The 19,019-nt window shown below is 44.1% G+C and overlaps 1 protein-coding gene across 7 annotated transcripts in view; it reads left to right on the top strand.

Moving 5' to 3' along the window:
- Positions 1-4,008, top strand: part of LOC113581579 (arf-GAP with Rho-GAP domain, ANK repeat and PH domain-containing protein 1) — a 59,951-nt gene extending 55,943 nt beyond the window's left edge. For 3 of the 7 annotated variants that reach the window (XM_035534040.1, XM_035534037.1, XM_035534043.1), the window contains 3 exons: positions 65-226; positions 1,427-1,464; positions 1,583-4,008. In XM_035534040.1, coding sequence (XP_035389933.1) covers positions 65-226; positions 1,427-1,444 — 180 coding nt within the window. In that variant the 3' untranslated portion in view covers positions 1,445-1,464; positions 1,583-4,008. The remainder of the gene's footprint in view (positions 1-64; positions 227-1,426; positions 1,465-1,582) is intronic. The other 4 variants (XM_035534039.1, XM_035534042.1, XM_035534041.1 and 1 more) reach the window with 4 other exon arrangements.
- Positions 4,009-19,019: the final 15,011 nt, after the last annotated feature.

The raw sequence follows: 19,019 nt of genomic DNA, 5'->3' as shown, positions 1-19,019 counted from the left end.
TTCTTATAGATTGTATTGCTAGCCTACTTTTAAATGCATTGTATACCTTATACCTGTATGTCAGCAGTCAGGGCAGCTGTGGCCGGCAGAGTGGGGAAAGTCTCGTGCAACGTCTCGCTCGGCACCACTGGACACTCGTATGGGTAATGTCTCCCTCATTCCTCTCCGTGGCAACGAGAACGAGATGAGGAACAGCGTGGCTGCTTTCATTGCCGATCCACTCGCTGTGAGTCTCATCAGCCAATCACAGTGGCCCCAGTGCAATCACACAGCCAATAGCAACACCTGGCTCCTCCTTAGGCCAACCCCCCCTTACACGGTGTTAATACTAAAGTGACTGCCATGCATTTTGCTTACAATCCAATGCGATATTCCAAATCAAGTGCTATAAGCATGTTATAAACAGGTTAATAAAACTGACAAAAGCCTTGAATATAGGTCACACAGTCACAGATATATTTCCATATGCTGAACTGCTTATGTATGATTGTAGCCGATGGTTGTAACTAACTGGTTTGTACCTAACTCCCATGGCTAACACACAGTCCTAATACCATTCATGAATAGATTGGGCTGGAGCCTGTATACCCCCTGAGAGGCTGTGTGATTACCCACAAGGCTTCACTTTCATGATTCACTGTAGGCAACACTCCACTTGTGGCTTTGCGCGCATGTGTGCGCATGGGTGCATGCGTGTGTGTGCACGCCTGAGCCTGCAGAAGATTGTTAAAGCAAAGGAGTGTGTATTATCAGAAGTGCAGGTGAAATTGAGTGTGCATGTGAGATTCTGTTGCAAATTGACTGCATAAATGTCTTCAGTAAAATAATCTAAACATGAAATCAAAATCGAATACAAGAAATGACATGTTTATTGCTTTAACAATAATTCAGTCATTTTGAGTTTTCATTGCATTATTTGAGTACTTGCATATGGTGGCGTGTGAGAGAGCAAGTAGAGGAGAGTGAGAGAGAATGTTTGTGTGTGCATGTGTCTTTGAATGCCCATAATCAGTTTAATTGGTTTTACAATAGGAAAACACACACACGATGCTCTTATCAAATCTCATTTCAGAATCTCCCTCCATGCATTTCTCTTTTTCTTGTTTGTTCTCGCGCTCTCTCTCCATTTCTCTCTTTCTCTCCTCTCCAGCTCCAGCTCATATTTTGACATGCAGAATAAGCCTAGTTCAGTCTTTAAGCATTTCTCTGGGCAGCATGCGCTTGCGCTACATGTAATCCACGAATCCCTGAGAATCTTCCCCAGTGCGTTATTCTGTCAATCCAGTTTTAAATCACTGAGAATCTCTCCTTGGTGTTTCTTTTAAACCGGCTTCGACCTACAAACGCTCGACTGATGTAGAAAACAGAGTTAGGAAGGTGGCGTAATGTCAGAAATTTTCTCTAAATTTGTCTGTTTCTTCACCAGCTCCTAAGGAATCTATGACCTTGAAGTAATCATTTCAGGTAAGAGGGCTTAACTCAGCCCCACACTGATGGACCATCTGTAAATTCTTATAAGATTTGGAGCATCTACAAATGGGCTGTAATTTATTGTGTGTGGGTGTGTGTGCTCTCCCTACAGCGGAGGTCTTCTGTGTGTATGTGTGCAGACATCATCAACAGTTCATGGCCAAGCCCCAGCACAGATTTCAGGACTCTTGAGCCTGTTGGACCAGTAAGCTGCTGTGTTAATATATGGGAGCACATGGGCACACAGGACTACACCGGATTCTCAACAGCGTTCCTCACCTACGTCCCCAGGAAGCTCACAGGTTTTTACCTGCAAATGTTTGCCCAACACTCGGACTGCAGAGATTTCCTGGATCTTAATTCCTGCACTTCTATTGGTGCTGATCCAGTTATCGAATCACTCTCTTTCTGGAGACTTCTTCCACACCTGGTGTTGTGTTTTATGGGTTATGGATTGCGCAAAGTAACAGAATCTGAGAAGGTTTACCAGTTCTGTGCATCAAGGACTTAAAAGCGCTAAACTGTTCACCAGTGGTTGCGATTGGGATTCTCTTGATTGCTCTGTTCATCTGACACATTTTGAAAATCCAGTGTGATCAAAGACTGTAGTATAGCATCTAGATTCACTGTCTAACTACTTTTAAAAAAGAACTTAATGTTATAACCATTTAATTTTGCAGGCAAGAATCAGTATGTTGGAATGAAGTTGCAGTTTAACAAAATGTCTCAGCGACCACCAGGAGGTCAAAGGAACTAGGACAGATCATAACATTTAACACACGTGCACAAACCTGACACAACGACAAAATGCTTCATTTTCATACTCAAATACGCCTTACACACAAAAACAAAAACACTTTTCTCTCACCACGTTACCTTGGTGATGAACAACATTTTATCCAATTATTTATTTTTCGTCTTCCTGCGGTCTGAGTGGTCAGTTCCTGTTCCTTTGTAGTGGGAGCTGCTGTCACAGGCAGGGTCCGAAACCCAACCCGCAGGATCTGAGGAACAGGGAGTGAATGGGAGTGCTTGTGAGAGCTTTTTTTTCCTGCTTGTGGCGGTGCCAGTTGAACTTAAGACAAATTTGATTTGCGTGTATCTTATTTCACCATTTCTGTTTCTTAGGTTCAATATATTGGACAGTGTTAGATGATTGCAGGGGATATGTGATTAGTTACTTTCATTTGTATTTGATTTAATTAAAAAACAAATGTAGTCTAATAATGAATTGAGAATTCATACACCAGTGTTGGATAAACAGCAATAATCATTGCAATAATCATTTAAAAAAAAAAAAAAAGCTGTTTATCTGTTTGTAAATGTCCACTAGCAATCGGTTTCTGGAAAAGTAGTTTCATCAAGAATCCCATTTGCCTGCTAAACTGCTAAATGTCCTAGCAGTCTTTAAATGCTGTTTGGGTGACGCTAGCTTTCCCTTATTAACTAGAAGGTTTAGATTTTCGGTTAAACATTTCTGTTAATCGACTTCCAATCACAATTTCAGAAAGTCAGGTGTCAAACAAAATGGCCAACTAATCCAGAAGCTTGTATATCCAATGGCTGTTGTGGGCACAGTTTATGATGTGCTAAGATAAATGCTACCGCATTGTCTAGTCTCACTCTCTGGCTAAGTCTTGAGCAGTAAACAGCGGAGATTTTGCTTCAAAAAGCAAACATTTTAGCTAGACCAAAGATGGTCAGTGAAACGGTTCTCAGATCAGGTCAAAATGCCCATGGCTCTTCACTCTCTCTACACGCTTTTGGCCCACTATCCTAAAGCCCTGCTCCTTTACTGGGGCATGGCAGAGGTGCATTCTGCGTTGTCAACACCAGCAAAGTATACTGCAAAAATGTCATTAAAAAAGTATGAGAAAAGTACAATATTTAAGGAACAGATGTATGAAGGATACAAATGTATTTGCCATTGGCAAACTTGTTGAAACTATCATCTAATCATGGGCTGAATCACTGTGCATACAACATTCTAGATTCTTTCATTAATTCCAGGGCAAAATGCATTTATAAACTAGTCTTTAAGTTATTCTAAGTCTTTAAGTTAACTAGTCTTTAAGTTATTCCACTTCTGCTTTACTTGATTGTAGGTTGTTGTGGTCCATTTTAACATTTATGATGGATTTGATGTTCCACATGATGTGTGTGTGTGTGTGTGTGTGTGTGTGTGTGTGTGTGTGTATGTGTGTGTGTGTGTGAGAGAGATTCTATTTCTATTGCAAATCAACTGCATAAATGTCTTCAGTAAAATGTAAAATAATCTAAACATGTAATCAAAATGATGTTTATTGCTTTAACAATAATTCAGTCATTTTGAGTTTTCATTGCATTATTTGAGTACTTGCATATGGTGGCGTGTGAGAGAGCAAGTAGAGGAGAGTGAGAGAGAATGTTTGTGTGTGCATGTGTCTTTGAATGCCCATAATCAGTTTAATTGGTTTTGCAAGTATACATTTACAGCATTTGGCTGATTACTTTTTATCCAAAGCGACTTACAATTATGACTGAGTACAACTTGAGTAATTGAGGTTTAAGGGCCTTCCTCAGGGGCCCAACAGTGGCAACTTGGCAGTGGTGGGGCTTGAACCAGCAACCTTTTGATTTCCAGTCAAGTACCTTAACCAATAATTTTCCAACTCTCCCTTCCTTGTCTATATGTAGCATGTTTTCAAACATTTTACAGTATTTGTCTGTGTATTACCAGTTGTACAGACGTTTAAATGCTTAATCCTTTTCTGAACATTAATATAGTATATATAGAAAGACATTAAAACCATCAGCAGGATTGATATATTTTTTTTCTTTGTGCTGTTTTATTTGCGTGATTTCTGTGTTCCCTAAACCGGCCTGTTGGTTGCGTTCGATTTGATTGCACCCTCAGTGGAAGTGTAATTAGTAAAGTGGAGTCCAGGTTGTCGCTGGCTCTCCTCTCCGTGACCTCTCATGAACTCCTGCAGGCCTTCATTCACCAATCAGAAGCTGGGACAGTCCCAGCACCGCCTCCCACGGCCCGCGGCGGTGTTTGCTACTTCACAGCCAGCTCATGCTGGGGGAGAAGCCCGAGGGAAGAGTTCTGGACCTTCAAAGGATGGCCAGAGCCCGTGGCCCCTCAGGCAAACGCCCGGCTGAAGCTGCCTGGCTTGTCAAACTGTTTCACGCCAAAGCGAAAGCAGAAGCAGAAGTAGTTAGTCAAAGACGCAGGCGTGTGCCATGCTTGTAGTCAAACCTCTTCATGCTCGCACATCACAATGAAAAGATGCGGGAGGTTTAGTAAGAGTCAGATCATTGTGGAACTTCTACACATTTACAAGCCTTTTGTCCTGATGAGCATATGAAAATATTAGTAATCATTTGCAGAAGTTCTGAGCTTCATACTTGGCTGCTGTTGTAGCCTGTGGTGACATACCCATGTGCATCTGTTTAGCAATTATGTCTGGACAAGCAGAAAGTCCAGAAGGTTCCGCCAGCTGTTTCTGAGTAACGGGAATGGCTCCCACGTGCAGAGCTCCGGGCCACCTGGAGGTGAGGCAGCAGTATTGCGCTTTGTTCTGTTGTCTCATTTCTCTTCAGTCTTGGAACCTGTCAGGGCACTGCCACCAGGGGGTGCTGCTTTAGTCCAGTCTCCCCTTCTCAGCAGATTCTCCGCATGCCCTGATTGGCTCTGCCCGCTCCACATACACCCCTAACAACCGTCGCTAGTCTGTCTGAACATGCTGTGATCTGACTCCGAATCTCTGTTTAATTTCGTTACGTACATACATACCTGAGACCTTGCACACAAGTTTGATGTAATTACGTACATTAGAACTTTACCAGATAAGTGCATGTCATCACTGTAGGTGAGGATTCGGAATTCTGATGTTTCCAGCGTGCTGATTGCGAGGTTTGCTTCGGAATCCAGCGTTGTTTTATAGTGTAATCAGGAGTTCTGGATGATGAGCACATGCTCGTTCGGAACACCCCCATTCCATCAGCTGGGAATTTCAAAAGGCTTTAGGAGATTAAGGTGATTCAACCTCCTCATCATGCAGTATCATAGTCTCGGAAATGAACTTGTTTATATGCTTGTTCTCTGTGTGTGTGTGTGTCTGAGTCTGAGTCTGATATCTTCTTTCTCTTCCTCTCCTTTTTTCTGTCTGTCCTGCTCTGTTGATGAGTTAATTGCAGACTCCACTGTAGTCCCCTCCGCTTTGAGATGGAACTGGATATTGAGGAGTAGATGTTTTCCAGTCTTGCCGTCCACCCTCGTTAAGGCCCGTGACCCACGTCCAATCCGGCATGGTTTGCTCACTAATTAATTAACTGTTGTTTAGTCTCTGCACGGGCCGCAAACTGTGTTTCTGTCAGAGAATATGTTCATTTACACAAATACAAAACAAGTTCCTACTGGATTTCCTTATTTTTACGCTTATGTGCAAATTGTGGTTTAGTATAACGGTGGCATGCAGAGCAGTGTAGATGTAGTCTTTAGTCCTGAATGTTCTGTCTGTACTCGTGTCTGTTATTTTGAGTCTGGAGTTGGGGGAGGAGGGGTCAAGTGTTGGCACGGAAACTGCAGGACGAGCAGCATCTCTGCATTATCCTGAAGCTTCTGAAGAAACACCTCGAGGCCTTTTTCTCTCTGTCTGTCTGTCTCTCTCTCCCTTCCTTGTTTCTCTCTATCTCTTTTTCCCTTTCTGTCTTTCTCTCTCTGTCTGTCTGTCTGTCTCTGAACCTCCATTTTTCCCTTTGTTTTCTGTGCGTGCGTGTGTGTGTGGGCACACGTGTGCATGTATGCAAGTCAGCACATCCACTCTCATGCTTTGGTCTTCTTTCACAAATACACCTGTCAGAGACACATGCTTATGCAGTCTTAACATGACATCTAGTTGTGTGTGCATTTGTATACATCAGTTTCTCTCTCTCTCTCTCTCTCTCTCGCTCGCTCACTCGCGCGCAGCCCCAGTAGATTCCAGAAGGGACTGAGTCACAGTGGGTTGAATGAACGTCCACAGGTCCACATTTTGTTTGTGTGTGTGTTCATTCTACAACTTCATAACAAAAGGCAGAATGAAAACCAAAAAGCGTCACAGTTGAGGCAAAATTCAGTCAAATGAATGTCGGTACTAGTAGGTGTTTCTAACAGATCAGCTGCTAAGTGTACGTCACAAGTCACCTTTAGGTCGGATTGCAAGGCTTTCATATCCGCACGTGTCCTTGTGTAAAAGTGTGAGTTATTCAAAGTGTTGGGGAACATTCACAAAGCCGGACCTTGCACTGCGTGGGCGTTTTATATACATGGGGCTTCCTAATATTAGCTCTCAGCTGCTTTGAGCCTGAGGTCGGGAGGTCACAGACTCAACAAGCAGTTGGGGGCATCAGGGTTACAGGATTCTTGACTTGTCATCAGCCATCAAGCCCTGGGTCGAAGTCATTCTCCATCATACCTCCACCACCTGGACTTCACACCTGTTGAACCCCATCCTCTGTATGCTTTCATCCCTCCCAATGTTTTGTGCACTTAGTGTACATGCTATCAGTTCGTTTGGCCTCGGAAACAAATTAGACACTGTAAGTGATTTTTAGGAACACTTCTGCTACACCTGATATCTAATACTAAATCTAATACTAAAACAGTTGCTCTAAAAAAAAAAAAAAAAAGAAAGTCTTTGACTATCCTGGACTCGATAATTAGGAAGCAAAATTTCAGCATGGTCTGTATGTCCTGACTAGTCAAGATAGTCTTCTACAGAGAAGCAGTTCTGCACAGCTGACACCGGTTATGTATGTGCACAGCTGTAGAAGAATAAGCTCGGTGCTAAGCGTGCAGGTTTTAGGAGGACGGGGTTCAGATGGACTCAGTCTGACAGACATAAAATAACTGTAGTGTTTAATTTCAGTAGGTTTTAGGTGGGCAGGGTTCATTTAATCCCAGTTGGTGTTGAGTGTTATCTCTTTTGATGTTTTTTTCCCGTGGGTGTGTGTGGGTGGGTGGGTGTGCGCGTGCGCGCGCGCGCATGGCTAGACACCCACTACCTACAGTTTGAATCAAGTCCACTGTTTTCATGACCGACCACTGAGATGAACATCCAAGTGGGAAAGAGGGCATATCACTGGTGAGTGTGTGAAAATGTCGTCCTAACCGGGACTTTCTGTGCCGTGTTGGAGAACTTCCTACTGGCCAGATGGAGCTCTAATGGGAACAGCCGTGATGAGTTTGCTCTCCTCATCTCATCCTGTTCCCCCACCGTACCTCCTTCGCTCCAGCCAGCAGCATAAAGCATTTTAGACTGTAGCAGGCTTGTGGCCATTACCGGGATTAGGGCCAGCAGGACGTGGTGTTCGAACTGCAAAGCTATTGCTCCCGTCTCTGCTGAAGGCTCTCTCACCCCTCCCCCCCAGCCTAAGCCCCACCCCCACACGCATCTGTGTGTGGCGGGCACGGCCTTGCCCTCGTTAACGGCGAATCGGGCGCCACCGTCAGCTGCTCGTAAAAGGACCCGCGTGCCGTCTGTGAGTGCAGCCCCTCAATTAGAGACCCGGCAATGCCGAAAGGGCAGCCTGATTCCCATAGCAACACATCATCTCACTTTCCTTCTCTCTTTCTCTCTCCCCCACTCTCTTTCTCTCTCGCTATCTTCCAAAAAATCAGTGCCATTTTCCCCCTTGCCATCTTTCACAATCTATTCCGCTACTGCATGAGTGTTGCACAGTAATGACTTCTATTCAGCCCGAGGGGAGGAGGGGGAGTCGGAGCTGTTTTAGCAGCGCCACGCCGCATGGATGACAACCTTGACCGCAAGTCACTGCCTTGACAGGAGAGCGAGACAGGCAGGCGGAGGAGTTGCGTGGGAGGGGCTCCAATAGGTGACATTTGAGGGCTGAGGCCCCGCTGGTGGGACGCACGTGGGGTCCGTGGCCGCCTCGAGCGTCGCACGCTACACCACTGCCTCAGAGAGCCCTCCGAGCTTCATGTCATCACCGAATGCCTCGGATGTGCGGATGGAGTCCTGACTGCAGGGCATCCGCACATCCGGATCCTTCCATGCAGTGATGTGTAAGAAGCAGTGACTCATTGTGTTGGTTCCAACCTTTGCAGCATTTCCTGGTTTCACAAATGAACTCCAACTAAACCCAGTTAGCACCTAATGGGCAGAAGGCGTGTTTTTGGGTTGCACGAGGTGTCAGTCTGCATTGGAGTGAGTTACTCTCAGCAAACCACTGATATCATCGTCATCATCGTCATCATCGTTGTCATCAGTGTTCTCCTGGGTGGAGTGGTATATGACAGCCTACTGACGCATGTCTTGCGTTTTCCTTATGTCTGTTCTCTTTCGGAAAGACCTTTTTGACTTTTTGTCTTTGTTTCTCACTCTTATGCTCACACACACACACACACACACCACATGCACAAAAGGGCCTCTTCAACCTGTAATCCTGCTGCATTGGAAATGTTCGTGACTGTGTAGGTGGGAGAGGAGCGATGATGATGAGGGAGAGAAGGCGAACATCACAGAATGACTCACTGGAAGGCAGGGGTGTTGGGCTGCTGCTGTTCACCCTGCCTGCGGCCGAACTGCCAGGGCGTGCCCATCCTCCAGACACTGCATCGCCGAGCTCAGCTGTCTCATCTCTCTGCACTTCTGCACTGATGTTCAGCCGTTATTCATCCAGGGCCTCGCCTCGGGCCCCTCTCCCAGCCCCAGGGCCGATGATGAACGAGAGGGTTTTCACACGCAACCTGGGCCTTAATTGAATAATTAGAATGCTCATAATGGCCCAAACGGAGGCCTCAAAACGGCCAATGAGTTGCCAAAATATTCAGTGATTTCCATGGAAACGCCATGGCAACGTAGAGGTGCAGAGTGCAGGAATGTTGCTGCTAATGAGCTGTGCACTGCCACTGACCTTAAACCAAGAGTGAGGGGACAAATAGTCTCTTGCACAGAACCGTCTGGACGTTTGCACATGCTCACTCTGGTGAACCGGTAAATGAATGTGTGTTTGTGTGAGTGGAAGTGTTTGCTGGCTGTCAGCCTTGTGTGTGTGTGTGTGTGTGTGTGTGTGTGTGTGTGAAAAGTATGTTTGTGTATGTGTTTGCTGGGTGTCAGCCTTGTCTTTGTGTGTGAAGTATGTTTGTAAGTGGAAGTGTGTATGTTTGCTGGGTGTTGGCCTTTGTGTGTGTGAGTGTGTATGGGTGAGTGGATGTGTTTGTGTTTGGTGGGTGTGCTGCAGATTTGGGATGATTGATGGAGAAAAGAAATGGCTCTTACTGAGTCCATGCCGCTTGTGGCTGTTTTTGTAAACCCCAAAATGACTACTTTTAGTAAATTTATGTCTGAAAATGACCCCATCTTGTTTTATATATTTTCTTTTATTACAAGCTGAGCCATTTCAATAAAATAGTGTCACAGCACACTACAAAACTGCCTTCATCCAAAAAAAATATAAAAACATGATGAACACTATAAAACTTTTCATTTTTTTATTGAAAACATAGTCAGAATATGCCCATAAGGGATTTTATGATAGAAAAACGATGGCCCAGCCTCTGGTGGCTGTGTATTCAAAATAAAGATTCAAGGTAAATGTAATGAAGAATGTCGAATTCACAGAAGGTGTCCTGGACATGTAGGATGTGCTTATGGTTATATAGCATTCTCTCATGGTTTCCAGGTTATGTAGAATATGCTCACGGCTTGGCGTCATGTTCTCATAGATATGTAGAATGTACTCATGCTTACGTAGCATTCTTTCATGGTTATGTAAGCTGTTTTCTAGCGGACCTGGTCCTTTCACGAAACAAACACCCTGTGAGTGCTGTTGGAGTGGCATGTCTTTCCCAGCCTGTCCTACCCACTACAGAGTTTCTGACCACAGGAGGGTCTGAATACGGGGAGCTTTGACGCCTGTGGGGGTCTGACTCCAGGGAGCTCTGACTCCAAATGACTTTCTCTCTTTCTTTTTTCCATTGCATCAAACAGAACCAGCGGTTAGAGGTGGAAAGTGGTAGAAACGATCACTGTATTTGCCATCTGAATTCACTGCCACGTTCATCCAATAAGTGTCCTGGACTTCAAACAAATAACAATTGACGTTTCAAATCTTAGCATTACCTTACGGGAGTACTACGGCATGCACATAACATATGAACGCATAAATATGCAATGCTCACAAACATGTGGGCAAGCATGTAAAATGGTCTCTTTCAAAAGTATACTGACATTCTTTTATTTAGGGGGCGCTATATTACACCTTTTACTCTGTGTTATCTATGGTAATGCAGTTTATGGATAATCAGTGGTGAGTATAATTTAGTCCTGGTTTTGATTTTTTGATTGTAGGTAGATGGTGTGCCCAAAAGCTATCGACTGCTCTGTAAAAAAAACCAAAAACCCAAAAAACCCCCCTGCTTTGTAAAAGCACTGCTAGCACTAGCTTGGACGGTTTTTATGCACATTGGCAGGCACTGAGAATAATGAAATGAAAACAGATTTTAGGCAAAGTTGGTTGTTTTTTTTTACCCAAATTAAAAAAAATAAAATAAATCAAATGCATGAAGAAAAAAAAGAAGTGGAAAACAGCTGTGGAAAACAGAAAACCCCAGTAGCCTTTAATTCCTTTTTCCAAAGAGTCACTTTTCATTTTAAAGAATAAAAATCTTGAAGCACGGTCCTTAAAGTATTTCGAAAACAATTTTGCTCGAGCTGAAATGGTAGCAGATTCCTGCTTGTGTGCTCCTAACACAGACGCCTGCTGCTCGGGTGCAAGCGGATCTCCTCGTGCTAAGCACCCCGAAGGCGCGAGCAGCGCGGTTCATTACCGCCGCCGCTTCACGCGCTGTCCTCGCTCAGTCGTCGGCCTCCGCCACAGCTCAGTCCCCGCTGATCGGCCACGGCATTTAAGCAGCTCCGCACCTGCTTTTTAACGCTCTCTTTTTCACCTCGTTTGAGGTGCCGTGTCAGTGACGTTTTTCTCCTTACGAACAACAACATAGGTTTTATTATTTCATTCATTATAACAACAACGGTACGTTTTATTATACAACTATTTTATGTCTGTGAAAAGCTGATAATGCTCCACAAATAAGCTCGCCTTGCCTGCATAAACATTTCAAGATTTTTTTTAAATTTAAGACTGTTATTGTCATTCATCGAACTAAACAAGGTTTGGCGTGCTCTGGGAGCTGGGCACATACGTCTCCACCTCCAATGGCAGGTACTGTATATAAAGGAATAATGATTCCTTTTGTCTCTCACACACCAGCACTGAATAAACTCAAAGACTTGATGCGCAGACTGATGAGAGACAGGATAATGACACGACACCTACCTGTGTTTGACAAGCAGCTCTGAGAGAGAAGCTTACTACTGTAGATATGCTTTTTCTTCTCTCTCTCTCCCTGCCCTACCATGTCTCATATTTCCTTTTCTCACTATTTTTGCCAGTTATTTTATTATTATTATTACTGAATGTTGTTATATTTCATAACACCTATTTCAAGTGTGCAGGACATTGTAACGTCACCTTGGCTTACTTTTACGAGAAAGTTACCTTTTTAACGCCCACCATCCGATCTGGCTTTCTGCTCGGTGTTTCATATCATTTTCTTGTTAAATGCTCAATAATCGTTTCTAGTGATGTAGTTAAAAGCAGGCTGCATTTTAATAAGGCCGTGGCGTTTTGCATGTTAATGGGAACCGGGACCGGGCTTCACCCAGCTTACGCGCGAGAGCTCCAGCTCTGCGGCAGTTTTGCCCCCGTTGTCACGGTGATCACGTGCGGTATACGGGAGAGGCCCGTAGTGGCGAACAGTTACCGAGGAATTGACCAAGTTCACGCTTTCCTTGATAAATTGCGACCTAATTTTCTTTTGAGCAACATACATGTTATATGGACCCTATATGTTTGCTTGCTAACTAGCCGTCGTTGACTACATAAGCATGAATTTGAAATCCAGGATTGTATTGATTGTTTTTAAACATTAATCGTTGCATAATTGTGATTCAAGCTTTCAAACAGCTGTGTCTGCTACCTTTTCTGCTCCTCAATCCAACGGTCATGTCAGATCAGTCCGTCGTCCCTCTGTGAGGTCTTCTAACAAACTCCGTATAGTAAGGGAGTAACACTTAGAACAGTGTTGAATAGTCCGTCAAGAGGGAATAGCGTGGTTACGTAGACGATGGTGTTTTCTACTGCAGCTTTTCCCTGTCCCTGTCACCAGGGATGTTAAATTCATTTTTATCTTAATTGAAAATTGAACTTGACTTCTGGTTTCTGTAATTATATAATCACTAAAGGCCATGATTAATGAGTGCCATTTAAACAGGCCACGTCAGTATACTGAAGTTATATAAGCGGTGCCTACCAAGTAAGTGTGCTGTTAATGTACTGATTGCTCTCGTATATTATGATACAATGTTCAGCAGCCCTGCTACTGGAGATCTAACTGTCTATAGACCTCAGTTCCAGACCTCTAATCACCTGCCATAACCCAAGTACAGTGTCTGCAGAAGCAGTCATGGGTCAGGAATGAACTGGAGGCCAGTGCAAATGTGTGTTGAAATCTATCAAGTGAATTGCTAATCACAATCACATTACTGTGATTAATTTGATTGCACAATCAAATTGTTTGTGTTGAATTCTATTTCTAGTCCGGCCCAATTTTGGGAGGCATCTCTGCACAAGTGTCCTCAGACTTGACCCCTAGTGGTGTTGCCCCACCTCTGCGCTTTCACACATCAAGCAATCCAAGAGGATCCATCCAGTCGTCCTTCATGTTTCCCCTCCATGGCTGTTCCCGATGTGGATATATTTAGTCGGCTCTTGCCGAGACGCAGCGGGGAGCTGGCGGAACTGTTTGCTGCTGACGTGAACCACAGCTGTTAGGATGGCGTGACTCCGCCTGTCAGTCTCTGTTCCTCTCTGCGTTTGAGTGTGTGTGTGCATACACGCACACACCTTTTAGTATCTAGCATAGACACACTGCAAACTCTATCCTCACTAATATCCACCCCATTTGTGGAGTTCGTGAGTCTTACTGGAATATGAGCCTTTCCTGGGAAAAGATCCGCACATAGATATACAAATAAGCATCTTCCCTACTCAGCATTTCCATCTCTCTCTCTTTCTCCTCTCGCTTTGTCATACTCTTGTCAAGTCATGTTGTGCACTAATGTGTGTGTGCAGACGTGTGTGTATTTGTGTGTGCGCAAGGGAACGAGAGAGACCTTTTCTATTAGGGGTGGTAGGGAGCCCTAGCTGTGTGTAGCCCTCTCACTGGCTGGCTATGCATTAGCGGGGAAGAGACACAGAAATCTGATATGATCCCCTGCTCTTGCTGACACACACACACAAGCTCTTGTGCGTCACACACAGATTCACCCTGCACAAGTGGATGACAGGCAGAGCTACTATGTCTAATATGATCCCTCTAATTCCTTCACTTCACTGAGAATCAATAGCAGCTCTGTCTGCCATCTGGCCTTCTGCAAACACACACACACACACATTCACCATGCACCTGACATTCAGTGCACCTAACCTTACATCCAACACATGAATCCTGTTTCCGGTTAACAAACAAACAGAATTGGTTAGTGCACAGTTCACTCTAGAACTGAATACACACTTCATTTATGCATGTGTACACACCCGTTTTTCTCTCCCTCTCTCACTCTCTCTCTCTCTCTCTCTCTCTCTCTCTCTCTCTCTCTGTCACTCACACACACTTCTGCACATACACAGCCTCTAATAAGCTGACAGACACATCAAGCCTTCCACAGAGAGATTGTGAAGATTCGATTTGGACCCACTGAAGGAGAATTAAAAACATGCAGTGAAGCGGAACCTCTAACCAGACACCTGATTAACACACACATCCACACACAGGATTAACACACACACATCCACATACAATTACACACACATATCCACACACGGTTAACACACACATTCACACACAGGATTAACACACACACATCCACATACAATTAACACACACACACACATTCACACACTCTAAGTGTTAAGAGAGATGATTTTTCTCCTCCTCCTACTGTCTCGCAAAGAAATGAGGTGGAAAGACCGGTATTCCAGTTCAGACCATTATTCCAGTCCAGAGTTCCAGTCCGGAGGGACACTGATGGATCATATTAAAACCAAAATAGAACAAAAAGCTGTTAGATCCTGAAGGTCCAGCATGTCTGAAAGGGGTTGTGAAGGCAACTAAACAAATACCAACATTACAATATCATCATAATATTTCATCTGAAATGGAGCAGGGTATGACCTTTTTAGGCAAATTACAAATGCCTAAGAGTACATAGTTAAAATGTAAACTGACGTGAGCTAAGGATAGAGTGTAGATTCTGTCCCAGACTCTCACAGCACTGCACAGTTTAGTGATTTCCCTCTTCTACCATATCTGATTGAGCTCATCAGCCAATCACAGAGTCCTTGGTGAGCCATATCAGGTGGCATAGACCAGGACTGCAGCTGTGACCTCACAATGAATCATTCAATGAATCATTCATCGGAGGATGTCTTTCCTCATGTGGTTTAGAATAGCCCCCCCACCAATACATGAGCAGTGGTACAGACCAGCACAGGGCTTTATTCTAAAACATTCTTCCAATTTTGAATGTTGTGCTGCCCCGAGGAATCGAAATTATGACTTTTCTCAGGCCACGACCTTTGTCAGACCCAGAGGCAATGAGTTATGTTTACATATGCAAAGTGTGTGTGTAGAGAGAGAGAGTACAAAATATTATTCATGTGTTGCATGATTATCATGTCTGAATATTCAAGGGACAATTCCAATATTCATTGGGGTGTGTGTGTTTAAACAGAGCAGTTTCACTTAGCGCTTTCAAGACATTTGGGTTCAAGAAACCAGAAAATATGAATTTTGACCTATAGTTACATATTCTCTCTCTCTTTGTGTGTGTATGTGTGTATGTAGGATCAGAGAGGCTCTGTATTCTCTATTGAGCATCAATAATAATTAGAGGCCAGGACCTTACACTGCGTTTCTTCGTTACTTTTTGTGTTCTTTTCCTGCCAACTTTCTGCCTAATTCCATCTCTCAAGGCCTTATTTCCATGATCCCTCGATCTCTTTCCTTTTTCTTTTTATTAAAATTCACATTCGTTTCGCGTGGTTTACACCCCTCCTTTTCTTTTTCCTGTTTTTCACAAAAGCTCATTTCCCAATAGTATGCCCACGCTGATGATCTGTGTGTGTGTGAGAGAGAGAGAAAGACAAAGAGCATGATTGTGTGTGGGCGTGGGGTCAGAAGTTGAAATAGCCCCTTAGAAACTCTGAGGGTGTGACTACATCGCTTGACATCTTCCGGAACAGGGGAAAAATTGGCATCAATTATGTGTGTAAATTAGCGTTAACACAGCAAACCCAAGAGACTTCACGCACACACACCCTTGGATTAATGCACACTGAGTTCTCCATGATGTTCATGGATTAAAAAAGCATTCGGAGAGGCCAAATATCTGTCAATACAATTATACACATGTTAAGATGTTCCCTACATGTGCAAAGAATATTAGGGATTACGTAATGGCCTAGTTAACCTTCCCTCTCCTGTTTACCACACTTGCCATAATGGCAGGTCAACCATGTGGCTGTCACATGGCTGGCTTTTCATTGCGGTTGTCAGGTAGGAACCCTCCTTCTCCAGAAGGCTCAACACTGAGGTTTTGTATCCCAATTGCACCTCCCCAGTCCAGTCTGTAATAATCATAACATCACAACTCATACAATAGTGGCCTCCCTAGTGGCTAAAGCTCTGACAACTCCACCAGCAGTGTTAACGCATGCTCAGTCTCGCCAGTTGCTTTAGACGACCACGGACTATCAGTACTTAAAAAAATAACATTTATAACAAAGCAAACCCTAAGTGGTCCACCAGGTGACCGAGGCCGTAACAAGCCCCGCTGTCCCGGTGAATGCATGCTCAGTGCCACCCCTTACCCCGCTCTGCCAGCCGCATGATGCATCATTAGGGTGCACCGCTCAAGCTAATCTGTGACCTCCTGAAGTTACAACCAGTGGGTACCCCTTTCAACGACCTCTGAGAACTCTTTTAATTCTACTCTTCGTGAATGCCCTCTAAAATCAACCTCACCAAGTAGCGAAGTGCTCAGCTCAGCTACAGATCCTCTAGTCCCTATCTCTACTGGCCTAATATAGGACTAACAAATGTGACTGTCCTCTATTTCAGCTTCTTTTTTGTGCAGGTTTCCTCAGTTATGACCTAGGAGGGAATCGTTAGCTCAATAAAGTCAACTATTCGCTCACCACGTCCAACCTGAGTAGTTACTGCAATACACTGTGGGATCTGAATTCGCTTATCTGGATCCGGATCCATTCCGCAGTCTTGCGCTTCACCCTGCCTACTGCTACTGCTAACTTCTAACCACTAACAATCTGCCCTTCACAAACCTAATATATTTTTTCCCACTTTGGCTTGGAAGCGTATTAACCTCTATGTGCCTATTATCCAATAAACATGCCAAGGATTTAAGCGCCCATTTACGCCTCTGTATAATGTCCCTGTGACAGACTAACTTTGTAAGCTGATAAAATAATGTATCCTCAAAGTAGCAAGTCTGGTACATTGTTTACAGCCCATGTCTTTACTTAACTGCTGACTAAGGTTTTGAGGAGTTGGAAGGATATAACGGGTAGCTCCAATGATAAACTGAAGCTGGTCTAATTCAAAAAAGTGCTGATTCACTACAATTTTGCCTCTCAAACAAAATGATCATAAGAGCAAGACAACCTAATCTTCACTCAGGTATTGGGCTCTTTACCGAAAAAAATTTCATCCAGTCAGGCATTTCAGTGGGAGCTAGTTTTTGTTCAAAATGCCCCAGTAACTGACAAGTCAGTGTGGTGAGTTCAGAGGGTGTCAGAAATACATCTAGAACCAAAGACTAGATGTATTTAGAACTAGAACGAGCTCTAGAGCTGGTAGTGATGAGGCTGATCCACTATCCAGACACCATTCCAAGCTCTAAAAGGCCATTTTCCCCCCTACATCATTCCTGATTCAGCTTATTTCACCATTACCTGAGCCGGATCAGGATTTGTGGACTGTGGGGAAAAAAAAACACATATGGCAGTGGCTCAGACTGGCATCGTCGTAGCAACAATTCACCGATCAGTGAAACTTTGCCTCCCCTCAGGGAGCAGGGAGCATGGGCACACTGAAGCGCAAGTAATTCCAAGTTCACAAGCGTAGATGACCGTTACGGAGAGCGCCCCTTCCGTTCGGTCATTCATCCAGAGGCTTCGACACATGGATACCTTTTGTCTCATTTTCATAATCTTTTTTGTGTCCTTCACTAACATCAAATACCAAGGTTTTGTGCAAACTTGACATTTCTATCACATTTTGGTTGCAGTAAGAAGTCAGCTTGCCTGTTATTGTGACTAAATTGTTACGGCGCCCAAGAGTCCTTAGGGCTCCGCGTGGATCAACTCCCTCAGGTGTGGAAGGAGCCAGCAACCTGAGGAGCTGAATCAGGTGTGGCAGAGCAAATAAATGTTCCCTACAGTGCCCTCACAGGGCATGGAGGGTAAAACGCAGAGGTAAAACGCAGAGGTAAAACGCAGAGGTAAAACACTGTGGTAAAATACAGTGGCGTTAGTGACCAGTTAAACCTGAAGCCTGCATGCCTTCACACGTGTTCGTAACGGTTCTGCCTTCTTTTAAGCTTCCGGGGAGTTTTTCCTTCTGCTGTGCAACAGTGTCAGTGTCCAAAACGAAATGGATTCACAAACAGAAGAACACGAGTCCTCACAACAGTGGCATTTCCACCCCAGACTCATGACGCCATGGCTACGTGACACTGACTCATGATGCCTTGTCCACACAGCAAGGGATGGTAGAGTTTTACTGCTGATCCTGGAAGAACAGGAACTGAGTTCTTTGGAAGGCCAGAGAGCTGCATACACTGCAAACAAACCGGCCTCTGTGTGCAATCGTGTATTGTGTGTTTGGATGGGTTCACATGTTTGATAATTGCATATCATTCTGAGCACACGTGGGTCTATGTGTTGGAAAGAAAACAGCTAAATCTAAATATACCAGAGAAATGTTCTAAATCTCAAAAAGTGTGTGTATGTTTGATTTGATCGGTTTTCTTTCAGTTTCATCATTATCGCTGCTTTTGGACAAAAGCAGCAATTTGATCAAATACTGTACAGTCTAATTACAAGCTTGGTGCTCACTGATGGTCTTTGGCTATTATTATTATTATTATTATTATTATTATAAAAATGTTGGCAATGTATTAAGCAGGCCTTTTTTTTGGAAACCAGAAATAAAAGAGCTGTGCGGATTCTCAGAGTTAACATTTGGGAATTATTCCGGACCGAACGATTCCAGATTCAGCTCACGCCTGGTTGCGCGCTGTCAGAAGTTGTGTGGTAATAGTGTGCACCCAGATAAGAGTGACAGCAGAGGTAGCGGGCGCGCCTCTCCGATCGATTTTATGTGCAATTATAAACGGGCCAAGACAAGTGGAGTGAAC

The sequence above is a fragment of the Electrophorus electricus genome, chromosome 15 (genome assembly GCF_013358815.1).
Source record: "Electrophorus electricus isolate fEleEle1 chromosome 15, fEleEle1.pri, whole genome shotgun sequence".
Taxonomy (NCBI): Eukaryota; Metazoa; Chordata; class Actinopteri; order Gymnotiformes; family Gymnotidae; genus Electrophorus; species Electrophorus electricus.
This window is presented reverse-complemented; position numbering and strand designations above follow the sequence as displayed.